This window comes from Lissotriton helveticus, chromosome 8 (genome assembly GCF_964261635.1).
Source record: "Lissotriton helveticus chromosome 8, aLisHel1.1, whole genome shotgun sequence".
Taxonomy (NCBI): Eukaryota; Metazoa; Chordata; class Amphibia; order Caudata; family Salamandridae; genus Lissotriton; species Lissotriton helveticus.
In genome coordinates, this window is record NC_136069.1 from 233,800,068 (window position 1) to 233,817,115 (window position 17,048).

A 17,048-nucleotide genomic window follows, 5' to 3' on the forward strand; every position below is an offset into this window, starting at 1 on the left:
GGTGTTTCTATCTCCTCAGATTAGTAATTTTTAAGAATCCTCATTAAAATAAACTACTTTAAGATATTTACGACTTTTTAAGACTACAAAATGTGCATGGCCGTTAAATCAAACGAATAATTAAGACAGGGAAAGTGCACCGAATATCTACAGCTAAGCACCTGAAAATAGGAGAGTATGAGTTCCTTAGGAAGAATAGAAAGACCGAATGCTGCAGATCAAGTAAGAATTCTGTACCTGCCTACCTTGCAATTCGGAATGGGTTGGCAATAAGGTAGTTAGTTATTCCAATAAAGTGAGTCTCAGAAGGCACTGCTTCTTAAATGGGCCATCGACCACAGAGACCAAAAGCGCTTCTCTTCACTCACACAAGCAGCAATGACCAACAACAGGCATTCTACAGTGTTGCTCTATTTGATGATGTTGCTTGGGTGTGGAGATGTATTGTCACATCATTCACTAAATGGCCTCTGTAAAAGTTAAAAATAATGACACCAATCAAGAGAATCGTTTTAGGCTGCTCATCTACTCTCAAGTATTTTGAAACAGCTCAAGGATGGCTGTTAGGCATAAAAATGATTAGTAATTTACCAATGTTAAATTTACGCACTGCATTTGGACTTGGGTCCTCACCAGGAAGACTTAATCATGTTTCAATTCTATGTGTTTAAGCAAAAAGCAAGACTAATATCTGCAGAATCACTTCTTAGATCCCTAAACCAAAAGAAAGACTAACAAAATAACCCATGAAAGGTAGAAACTGTGGGAATCTAGGTGTAGTGATGACATAGTGTTGTATAGCATGAAGCTGTTGCATGCCTTGGAATGCGCTGGCATTCTGAGGCGTGCTCTAGAGACTTATGCAGGGCTTGTGGTGGTTACGGCACCGGAGTACTTTTTACGGTACACTTCAAAAGTCTGTAGTGAATACATATCTGAACTATTAGGCGACTATTGTTATTTAGCACCACATTAAATTATTTTCTAGTTCAAAATTATATCCCACTTTTTTCATGTAAAAGTTACCTATCTATAAGGGAGCAAAGGTGCATACCAGAGTCAATCCATTTGACAGCTGACCTGCAGAAAGATTTTGGCTATATAAAGTATCTGTCTTTCTGTAAGAGCAAACCCTCAGTAGTGGGATCTCAATATTTCTTTGTCATGTTTGTGAAAAAACATTTAAACCTGTCATTTCCTTATTAAAATGGTGATTAAATAACAATATGAGATTCTTTGTATAGCACTTTGCTTTAGGACCTTTGTAGAATGGAATCAGACTCCTGGAGTAATCTGGGCCAGCGCTACATGAAGGTAACTGCCATATCGCACTGCCAAAAGAGGTCACAAGACGGTTTCATTTTCCAACAAAAGACCTACAAAATTGCCTTTTTACTAAAGTAGAGGGAGTGCACAACAGTTCAAATTGTCATGTCTGAAAATGTCAACTTGGGAGCTTGTGGTGATGGGTTAGGCCTAGTGAAAAAACTCTAAGACCCTCATGCTAATCATTGCATATCATCATCACTGACAGTATGATCAAATATTCCGGGAAATCTTTGAGAAACTTGCACTACCCTAGTTATGTGGTCCCCTTACATGATTCTGGGACCTGAATATCCCCTGGACCGTTAGGTTTTTTACATGCAAGGACTGTAAGAAGTGCAAATTTGGTAAAAACAAGATCAAGAGAATCACATACAATACTAATAAGGAATATGCGGTTCAACATTTCAATACTCAGTTTGTGATTTATGATATCGGCTGTTAGTGTAATGGTATTTATGTTAGTAACAGGGTCCGTGCTTTGAAATGACAAATTCTTTAATGCTAGAGCATTAAAGAATAGAGAAACTAAATATCCCATGATTCTTCACTATGATGAAAGCACAAGGTTCCATGGAATTGATCAAACAGTGGTTAATGTAAGAGGCGGGGGATAGAGAAAGAGACTGCTCAAACCATCTGAATCTAAGTGCATAGGTCTCTTGAGAACAATAGACAATGGCCATAATATCAATAGTGAATTTCATTATTTTCTTTGAATTGGAGTTATTTTTTTTTTTTACACATTCGGGATGATGTGACAAGCTTGTTCTCTTCTACTGATTGTAAGTCTGACCCCTTATGATTTAATATGTCATTATATACAATGAAAATCTGTTACTGGATGAGCTTAATGTATTTCACGTGAATTGTCAATGTTTAGAAATGGTGCTTCATTTGTTATTGAAATTGTTCAGATTTGGGTCCTGTGCACATTGTGTGACTGGAATCAAGCTGTACCCGGCTGATGAGCCCATAACTAGGGAGAAAACGGTCCTGGGTTGCTTGTATTCCGGTTCAGAGAGAGCCTGGCTTGGCAATTAGGGCTGGATTGTTCGAACTAGAGTTGGGTCGAGACTGGGCCCAAACTGAGGTGACATGGTGTGCAAAATAACGATGGATTGGGATGCGGCTCAAGTAATTACAAGTGGCTGAGAATAATTCAAGCATTTCAGCTATCACTTTTTTGTATACTGTAGTGTGTCATCCTAAGTGGGACAGGTATGCCCAGACGTGGATCTGGTGCACATTGTGTCACTGGAACCAAGCTGTATCCAGCTGATGAGCCCATAACTAGGGCAAAACCGGTCCTGGGTTGCTTGTGTTCTGGTTTAGAAAGGGCCTGACTCAGCAGTTCGGGCTGGACTGTTCCCACTGGAGTAGGGTCGAGCCCAATTTGCTTACAGCTGGGTCCAAACTAAGGTGACAAGGTGTGCAAAAAACCCAATGGTTTTAGATACGGCCTCGGGTAATTACCAGTGGCTAAGATTGATTCAAGCATTCCATCCATCGCTTTTTTGTATACTTTAGTTTCTCAAATATTGAGCATTTACGTCACATTAATTTGTTTTTTTGAGAAATATAAAACTTGAGATGATTTACGTGTAATTTGCATATTTGAATTAAGGATTTAATGATTTATTGCAAAGAATTACGGAAACATCTGTACCTCTCATGACATTTACAAAATGGTGGTCACAGATTAGGTTTCCACTGGAGTTATGAAGGTGTTCAGTATCATTAATTTAGGCACAAAGTGCATAAACAGAATTCTATGATGGCAGCGATTTTCTTTGATTGAATTGCAGAGTGCCTATTAGGACACAAGGAAGGATTTTGGCGAGCTAATACATCTTTGAGTATTCGCTTTAATTGTAATTTTGGGATGCAAGTTGAAGCTTTTTTATCTGCTGGCATAAACTGTATTTAAATGATGTTTCAAGTTTCAAGTTTATTTTATTTGCATAGTTCGTTAAAACCATTGCAACACGAAAATATTTCATTACAACCAATTTTGGTATATAAAAGCTCCTTAGTTATAAAAGCATAAAAACTCTATAAAAAAGACTGTACATTGAAAATTCAGGTTTTACCAGTCAAGTTTTTAGGCACGCTATAACCATAGTTGCCTGTCATGATTCTAGGATACATTACTTGGTTTATAGACGCGCAGGTAAATTTTAAAGTTAGACTACAGCCAATATTTGTATTTAAATGATGTGAAGAACGTTCTTTAGCCCCGATTAGTACTTTGGTCCCACCTTTTCGCTCTAGAATTTCAAAAGTACATTTTGTTTGCTAAAGTTATACTATAAGGATCTAAGCGGAAGTTTTTTTATGTGCTTTTGAAACTGCATTTCTTGGATGTGAAGAACGCTGTTTAGTTTAGATTATTACTTTGGTTCTGTATTGTGTTGCTACATTTCTTTTTCATTCCCCCAGTACTAAGGTGTGTGGTAATAAATTAAAATCAGCTGGGCAAAATGGGGGGATATGTTCCTTGTCAGTCCTATTGTCATTTTTTCTTGCGATAATGAAACTCGCGGACACTCTTTTTTCCTTCCCCTCTTTCTTTCTTTCCTTTGAGGTGTGGCTATTTAGACGTCCTGCCCAACATGGGATTTTTCGATAAGTAATTGTATGTGGCTTTGTGAACTTTGTGCTATGTATGATCATGGATGATACACATGGAAGTATAGGGTGATATAGCAATACATACATTGTTTTCCTATATCTTATTTATTAGGAGTTAGTGTGAGAAAAACCCAATGCTGAATGTTGGGTTGAGGTGGGGCATACATACAGAAGAAACTGTGACATGGTATTATGGATATGATGACGCCTGATATAGGATGGTGCCCTTTCAGATATAAAGAATAAATATATTGCATTCAAAATGATACGGTATGTGATGATACTGTTATATATTTGTAAATATATTTTGGGTTACTATAACCACGTTGTTTACTTTTCTCTTCTTAGGATATTTCATTACACTTTTTAAAATGTACAACTATATTGAATTTAATTGCAGGACACTTTGGGGAAATGAATTACTGTTTCTAATTATGTTCTATATAAACATTGTGGATTTTAGGTTTTGTACATTTATTATTGTTATTTCTGATATGTCTGTATTCAAATATTTATGGTTCATATATTTGTTTTATATATTGTATATGCATCCCTGAAGAAGGTATTTGTTGAACGAAATGCGTTAGCTGTAATTATTTATATGAAAAAGAAAAGATTGTGGAGTTGAATAAAGAAGACATAAAAATTTCGGACAACTTCCTCGGACTTTGAGCTTTATTATTTGTTTGGGGTGCACCGCTATGTCTATGATTAAAGATTCAGGGAGATTCCTCATAGTGGCTGGGGCATGCAATATACAACAGTAGAAATTAGTACCTGAACGAGTGAAAGAAGAGAACAGAGTGGAAGAGACTCTGCTAACAAACAGTAACACACAGTCCTAAGGTCTGTGTGACATGTTTTTAAATATGAGCGTGCAGCTCGGTGAACAAGTAAGGAAGATGCTGGCTACTACTCCTACATAAATAACCCTTTTAAGGAGGGTATGACTATTAATTCAAAACATATACATTTGATGATAGTCATGCACAACTTGAATATACCCATGGCAAAGAAGAGTGTATCTCGAAATCTGCACAACACAACAAAAGTTCAGACCTACTATGAACAGTGTGGCTAAAACATTATGACAAAGATGACAAAAACAGTTTCTCAGTTGTGTGGTTTGTGTTTTCTATTGAGGTGTTTACAAGCATAGACATAGAAGAAGCACAAACAATTAATTAAAAGTCAGCCCAGCCCTCCCATAATGTCACTGTCTTAATCTGATCTTCACAATAAAGTAAGAGGCACCTTATATTGGGCTTTCCATCGACTTCGGGACTTCAGGTTTTCAAGCCGAGGAGCTATGACACGGTCTTCCAAATGATTGAGTGATGTTATCATTTCTTTTGCATATCTCTTTCGTCTTGTTCCATCTAATACAGAAAACAAAATAACAATTTCCATTAGTTGTACACTCTCTCCAACTTAAATGAATATTGGATCTGGTGACTAAGATCTAAGTTTTAACTGAAGACCGGGGTAAATCATAGAAGGAATTCCCTAACTACTCATGGCATAAGTACATATCTGTAGCACAATAAGCTCAAAGGAAGGCCGCTTTCAACCTTACAAAACAAAGCCCAGCAATACAGAGGAATGCCCTTTGATAGAAAACATGTTGCTCAAACTCAGAATGCCTTTTAAGATGGACATCCACTAGCTAGAAAGCTATCAGTTAGAGTAGTAGAGAGGGGAACTTGTGTGTGGCAAGAGTTTAAAGTGTACAAGTGAATTAACGGACAGATTATGGTATCGCTATGTTGGCAGAAAGTGTGTCTCAGACCTTTTCTTCTGTGAAACCAGGCTGTGGTTTACAGGTGGAACAGATATATATATATATATATATATATATATATATATATATATATATATATATATATATATATATATATATCTATAGCAGCTTATGAAAGAGTAGATGTACACCAATGGTTGGACTGAACTTTGTGAGAACTACTGCAGGAGAGAAAAGGCCCTATTTCAAATTCCATACCACATGGGTTGGAAATTTTGCAAAAGTACTTGTGCGGATGCAATTTTGGCGTACCTGTCACTAGCATGCCAGCCCCTATGTCATGATTCATAAAAGGGGGTGGTAATGGACAGAGTATCTGAATTAAGCAGAACACTCCTACCCAGTCAAAAGATCAGGGCTTGATCCATCACCGGTTTTTAGCTCACTGCACCATCCCAGTTCAGAACCTGGCTACATGCAAATTAGTCTGACCCTGGCCCAGTGCATCATGGGAACAGGGCAGACCAAACTACCAAGCCAATTCTTTACTGGGAAGGAAACAAGCTTCCGGGGACCGGTTTCTGGCATTGCAGCCGTCTTCGGCCCGTCTTGCTTGAATCCTGATGGTGCAATGAGCAAGGGACTCACATCTGAGTATACCCTACCACACTTATGGTGGCCAAAAACGATTCATAAAAGGGGGTGGTAATGGACAGAGTATCTGAATTAAGCAGAACACTCCTACCCAGTCAAAAGATCAGGGCTTGATCCATCACCGTTTTTTAGCTCACTGCACCATCCCAGTTCAGAACCTGGCTACATGCAAATTAGTCTGACCCTGGCCCAGTGCATCATGGGAACAGGGCAGACCAAACTACCAAGCCAATTCTTTACTGGGAAGGAAACAAGCTTCCGGGGACCGGTTTCTGGCATTGCAGCCGTCTTCGGCCCGGCTTGCTTGAATCCTGATGGTGCAATGAGCAAGGGACTCACATCTGAGTATACCCTACCACACTTATGGTGGCCAAAAACGATTCATATGTCATGGCGCCTTTTTACAGAAACAACCTTCCAAATTGAGGCCAGTGTCCCCAAAATGCTGGGAGATTTCCCCTTGTTCAAAGGATTCTACAGAGTCAGAGAACTTTGCTTGGGATCATGGAACCTTACTATGCAGGGACTGAGTCATCCTACCACCCATGAGCCCGGGGACCGACTAGCTATAGCGTCTCACTTGCCCTCCTACTCACTCACAGAGGAACAAGTGATTCGACACCCCAGAACACAAAACTCCTGGTCCTCTCAGGATTCGCGGTTGCAGGACATACCCTTTTGCTCACACTCTCGCACCAGTCCACAATAATATCTGACAGAGACACGAGAAAAGTTTAAAATCTATATTTTAACTATCCTGCTCTATTATGCAGTATATGTGCCACAACAAGTAGAACAAGCATTTACAATGCAACGGTTTCGCCTTTGTAGGCTTCATTTGTACCTATCTCTAAGGCAGAGACATGTGTAAACAACTGTATACAAAGTGGCATGGTTTGAGTCACTGCCACAAACCCAACTGCAGGACGGCCCTTACGGGCAGGATTAGCTCAGCGTGCGCTCTCTCTCACTGGGACCCCGGTTCATGCATCGTTACCGCTCAGTTCTTACCAATGAAGCTGCACAGCGGCGCCTGGAGGAGCCCCATGGCAGAGAAGGAAGGCGCTGTGTCCGGACGGGCTACGCTCTGCTCTAACTCCGCATCCAAAGTAACCCGAGCACAAGCCCCGAGTTTCGGTGGGAGGGTCGCACTCGCAGATGGTTACACCCTGGGGCAGGAGCAAGAACCTCCGCAGGGCTGAATTTTGGAGGACGCAAGAATGTGCCCCGGGTTCACGGACAGCGGGAGGGGGGGCGGACAGCGGGAGGGTTAACAGGCTCACGGACAGCGGGAGGGGGGGCGGGCAGCTGGAGGATTAACGGGCTCACGGACAGCGGGAGGGGGGGCGGACAGCGGGAGGGTTAACGGGCTCACGGACAGTGGGAGGGGGGTGGGCGGGCACACGGACAGCGGGAGGGGGGACGGAGGAAGGCAGGACAGCAGCAAGCACTCGCCAGAGGTCGGGGCAAATGACCAAATAAAAGGCAGCCAAAAAAATAAAAAATAAACGCCCACCGCCGCACTGACGTGTCCAAAGGGGCCGGATGAGAAAAATTCTCAGAAACGCCCACAAGTCGCCTCGCAGGATGACGGACGCCTCTGTTTGCCAATGGCTAGCGTCCATTTATAGAGCTAGCCAATGGGAAACAGAGGCGGGACGAACATCCATACTGTTAACAAAAGTTTTCGCCTGGGCGAAGCACAGCGTGCTACGGCCAGGCAAAACCTAAAAAATGCCCTGGGCTTTCCTGCTCTCCCTCTATGCTAGTGCACTAGTAGCTGCCATGCGCCAACGCAGGCATGGTGCCTGCATTGCAGGCAAGATTGTTTTTGTGCAGTAAGAAACACCTTCCTGCACAAAAACAATCCTCTGAGGCTTTTTCCTCTTTCTATGTGTGCTGCAGAATGCAAAATATGTAGAAAGACGAAAAAAAACGAGGACGCATAAACATATTTAAACACAGGTCAATCTTAGAAGGAATGCCTTTGTTTTAATCAACTAGTGACATGCAGTGAAAATTATTATTATCATCCTTAATATTGTCATTATTATTATTAATATTAACAATTATAATAATTGTTATTATTGTCAAACACAACAACCATACTAATAATAACAATACCAACAATAATTATAATAATAATCATAATAATCTTCACTGCATTTCACTCTATTTAAAACGCGACATTCCTTTTAAGCTGACCTGTATTGAACGTGCCTGTACGGAGTAACTCCAGGGGTACCTGCTTCTCCTGTGTGATAGCAGGTAGGACACTGCCTCCCAGTGACGAGGCATTGATCAGCAGCTTGCAAACTATATCCTGGCGCTGTTTTCAAACTGCAGTCATTTCACTGCTTCTGTCTCTGCCTTCCCATCGCAGGCAGCATTGCGCTCGTCTGAAGGTGGTTTCCAGACAGGAGGTTCAGGTAGCTGATGCACCGAAAATACAGAATGCAAAAGACACCCTGTGTGAACTGAACGCAGGGGTCACGCCGGTGTAAAAGCGTCTTTTTATTCCAGCGAAAGAACCAAACACCCAGTACCAAGCAAGAGCTTTGAAGGGATGCACCAGACCCACATTATTTTATTTATTTTAAAAGTTTTATATAGCGCTAGCTCGACCCGTAGGTATCAGAGCGCTTTACATACACACAGTAAACAGCAGAAGGACATTACATTACATAGTAGGCCGGCAGTAAGTAAGCAAACCACAGAGAAAATACAGCATGGGAATAAAAATGTTTACTCTGAAAGAGAGCTGCTGGTGTACACCTTCCCCCCCCCCTTTCTGGAAGCGAGGGTCTCGCTGCAAGCCATTACCCGGGGCCATTTGTGCTCCTGTAGCACACAGACCATGGGGCCGAGGACTGGGGCAGATGGGCTCTCTGTAGACGGAGCTCTGCGTCGGGTCTCGATGCTCCTGTAATGAGAGGGTCGGAAACAGTGGGGGTTCGAGCTCCCCGCTGTCTGCATGCGCCCCATTGTGTATGGGGCGCAGTGTCGGTGGCAGGCGCCCCCCCTGCTGTGACAGGCGTGGAGGGGACACAGCTTGTGTTCAGCTAGATCAAAACATTCCAGAAGGGATAGAGTAGGAAAGATGTGTGGGAAATGAGTCCCTTTTCCCTTGAGATAGCACTGGCAGGCTTCAGGGAGCGAGGTTGCGCAGGGGCTTCACCGGTGGACAGGCCGAGGTGCTGCCTTCAGCATAGTGTAACGGAACAACGAGGGATTGGGTGGAAAAGGAACTGAGAGGGACGGGGACATATGGGGGGGGGGCATGGGGGTAGAGAGTACAAACGAGGGTGCTTGAGTGAGGGCAACGGAGAGATGCGATGACTTTAAAGCATAATGAAAAGCGGGCAGGATGGAAGAGTGGGGTTGTACAGGCTCTTGGGCGAGATGTAGAGAAGAGGTGAGCGGGCTATGAAAGGGGAAATAGAACAAATAGTTTAAGAGGGGAGAGAAATGCGAACGGGGGGAAGGGGTTAAACATTGTTTAAATACGTCGCAGACCCGCGATGAGGGTGCTAGGACAGGCCACCAGTCCAGGAGGCAGACAGCGGGGTATTCCCGCCAAAGACCAAGGGGTGTGGGGGTGCGGCGGTGGTCAGAAGCGGGGTGCCGGTGAGACCAGGAGTGTTAATTGATAACGTGTGCTGGTGAGAGTAGGGGTGCTTGTGGAGGAATAGTACTGATGAAGCAAAGCTTCGCATATTTTGCGGCTTGCCGAAGTCAAGAACCTCGTTTATGTGTAATAAGGTAACAAAGCGTATGTTTTACTAACATTTATTTTTGTTTAGGCAAAGTTCCCGAAGCTTGCCTATGTGTATTTCTAATGAATTTAATCCGTGTCCTTTAATATGGCCGCCGCTTGTATTTTAGTTACTGCGCATGCGTCAGCCACACTCACGTGTCCTGACGCGTCTGCAGAAGTGGAGGGAAAGTTATGCGCATGCGTAATTCATAGCTGTGCTTATCATGTGGTACTGCTCGTGCCACTGCTCTTGTGACTGTGTCAATGTAGCTAACATTTAATGCAATAGTTTTATTTCTTGATGATGAGTCAAAAGTACAAATCCTGTGATGTATTTCCATAATGACATTATTATGTATTAATTTGTTTTCGCTTACTTTTCATGTACCGCGGGGAATGGGGGTCCAAACTGATTGGGAGCCATATTGACGGTCTCTTCTGCGCATGACCAGGGAGCATTGAAAGGTGGCCACTTTGGACAGTGGAACTCAGCCAGCTGGCAGCCACAGTCAAGATGCGCCTGGGAAAGCCACCTCTGCGCTACGAGAACGGCGAATGTTGCTCCTCATATGTTACAATGTTAATTTTCACTCGTATTTCTGCACAGTTCTCATGAGAAACCCAAACCTGCTAGGCGGTACCCAAGTATGCTAATGAAGGCTTAAAATCTTGTATTGTGATTGGTGTGTTACCCAAATCCTACCTTAGGACCAATCGAAATTGAGGGATTCTGACACTTTGCAACATTGGGGGGTGGTACACTGACCCCAAACTGTATATCTACCCTGGGTTCACCTAGTGAACCGTCCGACTTGTCTGGTTTAGCTGACCTGTCACTGACCCAACGCACTCAATAGGTGACTGAAGATACAGAGCGCTGCGAAGCACTCTGTCCGAATTTGACCATAGACTGAGGTTCTACTGAGCCTTAAAGTGCTGGGCAAGCACTTAGCTGGGAGTTCGCTGACCCAATCGGGGTCTTGATCGATAGCTGCAGAGCGGGTGGAGCGCAGGCGTTGCTTCCGAACTGTGGGTTCCGGTCCTGTCCTGAAGAGGGTCCTGTCCTGAGGGTTTGCTGTCCTGTCCCGAGGGTCCTGTCCTGATTCCTATTCCGAGGGTATCCTGTCCTGTCCTGGGTGACCATTCTGCACCTGCTGTCCTTTGAGGGGTATCCTTCCTTGAGGGTTTCCTGTCCTTAACTGACCCGTGGCCAGGGTTTGGTTTCCACACCTTTCTAGGTAAATATTGCTCTGAAAACTCTTTAAATCTTGCACCTTCTAAATTTCTGACTTTTGCTTTAATAAAGTTCATCATTGCATATGTTATATTTTCCATGCCTTTCTGCAACTATTGAAAGTTAATTACATATTTTTCCGTGAGGTTTTGTTCCTATGTCTTCTCACTGGTTAGAAATTATATTTTGCATTGCAGTCTGTAATTTTATGATATGGTCTAGAACTTCATTACCTAGATTGTTCAAAAGCCCATTCACCTTAAGTGAAGCGTGCTACTCTTTATAGGCCCTCCCATAGTTATTCATGCATAAAATGTCCATGCTTAAACACTTCTGAGATTTTATAATATTTCCCATCTGCATTTCATATTACATTTGAATGATTACCCTGTCATTATTTCTTTATGCCTATATGATTTATGTTATCTTGGTTATTGATTGCCTTATTTTACTGTACCTCATGCAAGGAAATATTGAATTTAGGTAAACATTTTAAAACTTCCAGTTGTCCGTGGTCATTTAAACAGTATTTGAATGTTATTGGTTGGGTTTGTATTTTGCTGCCTTTCTTTTACAGCTAGCTCCCTGATTCATTGTGGTCATTAGGTACCCGCATCGGTGGATGGTAAGTCGGGTGCACTGAAAATTATTAGCAGGGAACACACACACACAACTTGGTAGAGCTCGTGAAGTCACCTGATCGATGTATATGGTGATTTGAAAAGTATATGGGCCCTGAAGCCGGAAACGGCGAAAACTATTGGTCGGGTGGCCTCGCGCGCTCTATCAGTTTTCTGGTAGCTAGAGGATGGTTAGGGACTAGTTGAGAGTAAGGCAGGGATTAGTTGGACTAGTTGAGTCGGAAGCTGCTATTATATTGATGCTGCTAGAAGAGCGGCTGTTCTGAGAGACCTGATCATTCTCTTGTGAATACGCTGCTGAAACTCATGAATTTTTGCATTGTTTTTATTCTTGTTCTTATATTGCTATATGTACTAATCCATGCATTTGTAAACCGTATCGTTTCGTGTTGTCCGAACTCCCCGGGGAATTGAAAGGGCAAGTGGTGAATAGAATCCATTGTCCTGAGGTCACAGGTTCGAGGAAAGTTAGGTGCAGGTTAGGATAACCGGGAAGCACTAACTAGGGTTTTCTGAATACATGTGTGAATAAATGACAGTAACGGGGTTCATTGGCAAAATTCCCATAGTGGCGTAACCTAGTAAGGGTCACATCGGAAGAGTAGCAGGTTCCTCGGAGCTAGCGTGAAAGCAGAGGGGTCCGCTGAGAAACCTTAAACTCGGAATATATCCCGGAAAGAAGTGGATGAGTTTAGGGGAATAACAGGTTCACCGATGCTAGAGTGAAGGGTAGGCGGAAGAGATCTGCCCGCAGCGAGTGAAAAGTAAATGGAAGTAGTTTACTTGCAGTAAAACAATTCTTTCTCTGTCTAGACACTTGAGCACTGTGGCGAATGTGTATTTGTTGTAAAATAACCAAGCACTGAGCACTTTAAAAGAAAGAAAGTTTCCGTTACCTTGTGAAGGGAGGGAGTCAGTCGCGAAGCGCCTCTGACGTCACTCTGTGCCGCGCTGGGATTGGTAGAAGCAGCGGGCGGGTAGCGGAGCTGGAATTGTAAAGGAGGGGTGAGCGCCGGAGCGTGGGAACTGTCTCACGAAGGGGCCGCGCACCCATTGGCGGAGCTTATTTGGTGTCGCACACCCATTGGTTGCACGAATTTCTGAAGCGCGTTCTGATTGGAGGTAGTTTGTAAACAAAGTTTAGCGCAGAAGTTGTATGTGGCACTCGCAGACTACAGGAACTCGACCTGATCCAAGGCACCTAGGGTTTGAAAGGGATCAGTGGAAGACTAATAGATACGATATTATGTACGGAACAAAGAGAAAAATGTCACTTATAAGTAAGGTGAAAAATTATTTTAAAACGGACAAACCGATTAAATCTAGGGAAGGTGTTCTTGTCCCACCACCTAATACTCCTGCCTCATTCATGATGTTTGACCGAGGATACAATACCTGTGTGTGGCTGGAGAATTGGGTGAAATACACGAAAGATGACGGAGTATTGGCTTTTCCGTTAGATGGTACTTTCAATGGTAGGATCCTATTTAATTTAAGTACTCGGATGAACGAATTGCATCCCAGACCAAGACTAACGCAGTATGAGGCATTAGAGGAATGGGAGATTGAGGCTTTTGAAAGAGAAAGACCCCGAATGGACAAGGGTTTGACCAAGTGGTACCCCAGGCAGAAACAGGAGTCCAGGGATAAAAGGATGAAACAGTGGAGGCAGAGCATGATTGTTGAGGGTCTGTTTCCCATGATGCCGGCATGTCATAACATTGGAGCGGGTGAGAAAAGTACTGAAAAATGTAAACATTGGGGGGCCCTGGGGGAATCAGATGATGAACTAATAGATGACATCTGTACCAGAAGTCCGCCACCTTACAATGAGGGAACCCGACCTTCCAGTGTAGGAGATGTTCCCCGACGCCACTTCCTAAAGGAAGAAGACAGGTCCCTGGGACTGGGAGGGGGTGGTCAAGTATTGCCCTATCCTGAAAAACCCGAACCGACGGAAACAAGGGATATATATCCCAAAGTGCCCGCGAGCCAGGAAGAAAAATACTCACGTACGAAAATCTTTTTTCCCAGACCCTTGTATGAAAGCGAAGAAAAACCATCAAATTCAGGACTGCCTTTTGTTCAACCTCCATATGGGGAAGAGCGCAGGTCCTTTAATACTGGAACTTTATTCCCGAAACCAAATTATGGGGGAGGACCCAGTGAAACGCATCCTACTGCCCCGAGTTTTACTCCTCCATTGACCCCACAGATATTGCATGACACAACTTTAAGAAGGGTACTAGTGGAAAAGGAGCAAGAGGCTCTAGCTAGACAAAGGACAGAAATAATTCAGAAAATTTCCCAGTTAAATACCAGCCCTGAGGCATTGACTATTCCAGTAACTATTGGACCGGTGGTCCCGTTATACGGAAATGGTCAGGGAAATCCGATTACTCCAGTTATGACCCCAGGCATGGCAACCCCGAGACAGGAACCGATCATCATAGATGATCAGTCCAGTGAGTGCGAGTCTGAAGTTGCGTTCTTGGAATTGCCAAACAAACAGACTGGAAAGGGAATACAGCAGAGGCATAACCCTTTTAATACAAAAGAAATTAAATTAGAGACAGCAACAGGTACTAGGAATGTCTCTCTGGTAACTCCGGATGAAATTGAGAGTTGGAGTCGTGAATTAGAGAAGCAGACTCCGCAAACAAAACCTTTAGACCTCTACAAACTGAGGGTCGAAATAGAAGAATTAATGGCAGGAAATGTGGGGTTGGATCGATTGAATACCTACTCTGAAGAAGAATTGTCGTTCATATGTAAAAGCTTTACAAGGAACACCAGAGTGCTCCACGAAAAACTGACCGAAACAGCAGTTAGTATGGGGGTAGATATCTCAAAATCCAAGCCCTTACAGAAACCGTATAGAGCAGACTTCTCAGACAAGGATATAGAACACCTGAATGTGGCAGGGAAGAAATTGCAGATTAAAGAATTAATGGGGGTACTGCAGAAATGGGGAGATGTGGAAAGATGGAGAAGCAGGTGGGCGAAAAAGAGAGAAGAGGTTCGCTCCCGACAAGTGACTCCTGAATTTGCTTTAAGGGAGGTAGAAAAACCTGAGCAGTTATGCCCCATGCGCGAAGTGCCAGGAGGGAAATATGTGCATGTCCCCTGGTCTAGGCAGGATATTGTGTCCTTCACGAACGATTTTCCAAAATTACGAGAGAAACCAGTTGACTGGTACAGGCAGGTGGAAAGGTTCGTGAAGGTACAGAAATGTCTGTGGAAAGACCTGGATGGGTTTTTCGACATTGTGGTTCCAGTAGATTTATGGACCCAGTGTAAAATAAACATAGACTGGCCGAGTGAGGAGTACCCAAGAAATAAAGAAACAGGGGAGCCATCAAAGGATGTCATGCGAAAATATGAGCAGGTAATTCAGCACTTGAAAGAAAAGGTGCCCGCAAAGGAAACTGATTGGACAAAAATAGATAGAACAACACAGGAAAGGGACGAGACAGTGCACTCCTTCTATGAGAGGTTATTGCAGGTATTTAAAACATACAGTGGTATTGATAACATCGACCTGAAGGATATGACGCACTTTATTTACAGGTTTGTAAATGGTTTAAGACCTGAAATTTGTCAGTGGATAAAAGATAATAAAATCTGTTGGCATACTAAGAAAATGGATGAGGTCCTGCGGTACGCTAAGTACTGCGAGGACGAGATGGCAGAAAAGAAAAAGGCCCTTAAGGAAAAGGTGATGTGGGCTCAGGTGAAGCTCGCAGAACAGCAGGAAAAACAATTGAGTAACATGGTTAAGAATGCTGAGAACAAAAGTCCTGGGGGAGGGGGTGGAGGAAAGCCCCGGCCCAAATTTAGCAGGGAAGAGGCTATGAAGAAATTTCCCTGCCATCAGTGCGGCGAAATTGGACACTGGCGGAATGAGTGTCCCCAATTAGTAGATATTAATGAAAAAACTCCTGATTTAACTCCACAGACGCAGAAAGAAAGACCAAGAAAGACTCAACCCCAGGTAAAAACAGTTCAGGTGCCTCGAGCACCCAAGCAGGTATACAGGGGAAGACAGGCAGAAGATGAAGAGATAGAGGTTTGGGAAAGCGGGGAGAACAGAAATACAGCAACTTCGCAGTATCTGCTAAATGATACCTTCCTTTGTAATGATCAGGACTGACGGGGCCTGAGAGGGGAGGACGAGGAGTGCGTACTTGGCGCTTCCTTGCCGGTAGACCAGTCTGGACCATATATTGAAGGAAAGGTTGACGGAAATGATGTCACCTTTCTGTTGGACACTGGCGCTACCCGTTCTACTGTAAGAACAGTGGACGTTCCAAACCTACCCCTCTCGGGAGAAAATATCCAAGTAGTGGGTGTATCTAATCAATTGATTAGTACTCCTGTTACCGAACCAATGGAGATTTCAATTGGAAATTTTAAACAGATGCATAGATTTGTCGTCTGTGACACCAGTCCAGTGAATCTACTGGGTCGTGATTTGCTGTGCAAAATGAACTGTACCATCTTTTGCACACCAAAAGGTGTTGAGATACAGACCCCAGATGAAGATGGCATTTATAAATTATTGTTACTCAGACCTGACTCAGAAATTAAAAGATTGACCCTGCAGGACTTGCCCCAAGAACTCCAGGAAGCCGTAAAGCCAGAGGTGTGGGATTTCACTGGAAAAGATGTGGGTTTGATGAAAGATGTGGACCCCATACAGATAGCTATCAAGGACAATGCAGTATATCCTAACACTAGGCCCTACCGAATGAATGCTGAAGTGAAAGCAGGTGTCACTCTAGAAATACAAAAATTATTGGAAGGAGACATCATACAGGAAGTGATGAGCAGCCCATGCAACTCACCGATTATGGGCATCAAAAAGCCTAGTGGCAAGTATAGGGTAGTGCAGGACCTGAGAAAGGTTAACAAAATTGTAGTTCCTTGCTGCCCTATTGTCCCAAACCCTGCAGTGATATTGTACCAGATTCCTTGGGATGCTGAATGGTTCACTGTGATTGATTTATGTCATGCATTCTTTTCGATACCCCTGCACCCCGACAGCAAATTTCTTTTCTC

The 17,048-nt window shown here is 43.3% G+C and overlaps 1 protein-coding gene across 2 annotated transcripts in view; it reads right to left on the minus strand.

Annotated features, from left to right (window-relative positions):
* The window catches only part of CCDC82 (coiled-coil domain containing 82), a 170,147-nt gene that overhangs the window by 54,489 nt on the left and 98,610 nt on the right, over positions 1 to 17,048 (minus strand). For both annotated transcript variants that reach the window (XM_078656991.1, XM_078656992.1), the window contains exon 5: positions 5,215 to 5,339. In XM_078656991.1, the coding sequence (XP_078513117.1) occupies positions 5,215 to 5,339 (125 nt within the window). The remainder of the gene's footprint in view (positions 1 to 5,214; positions 5,340 to 17,048) is intronic.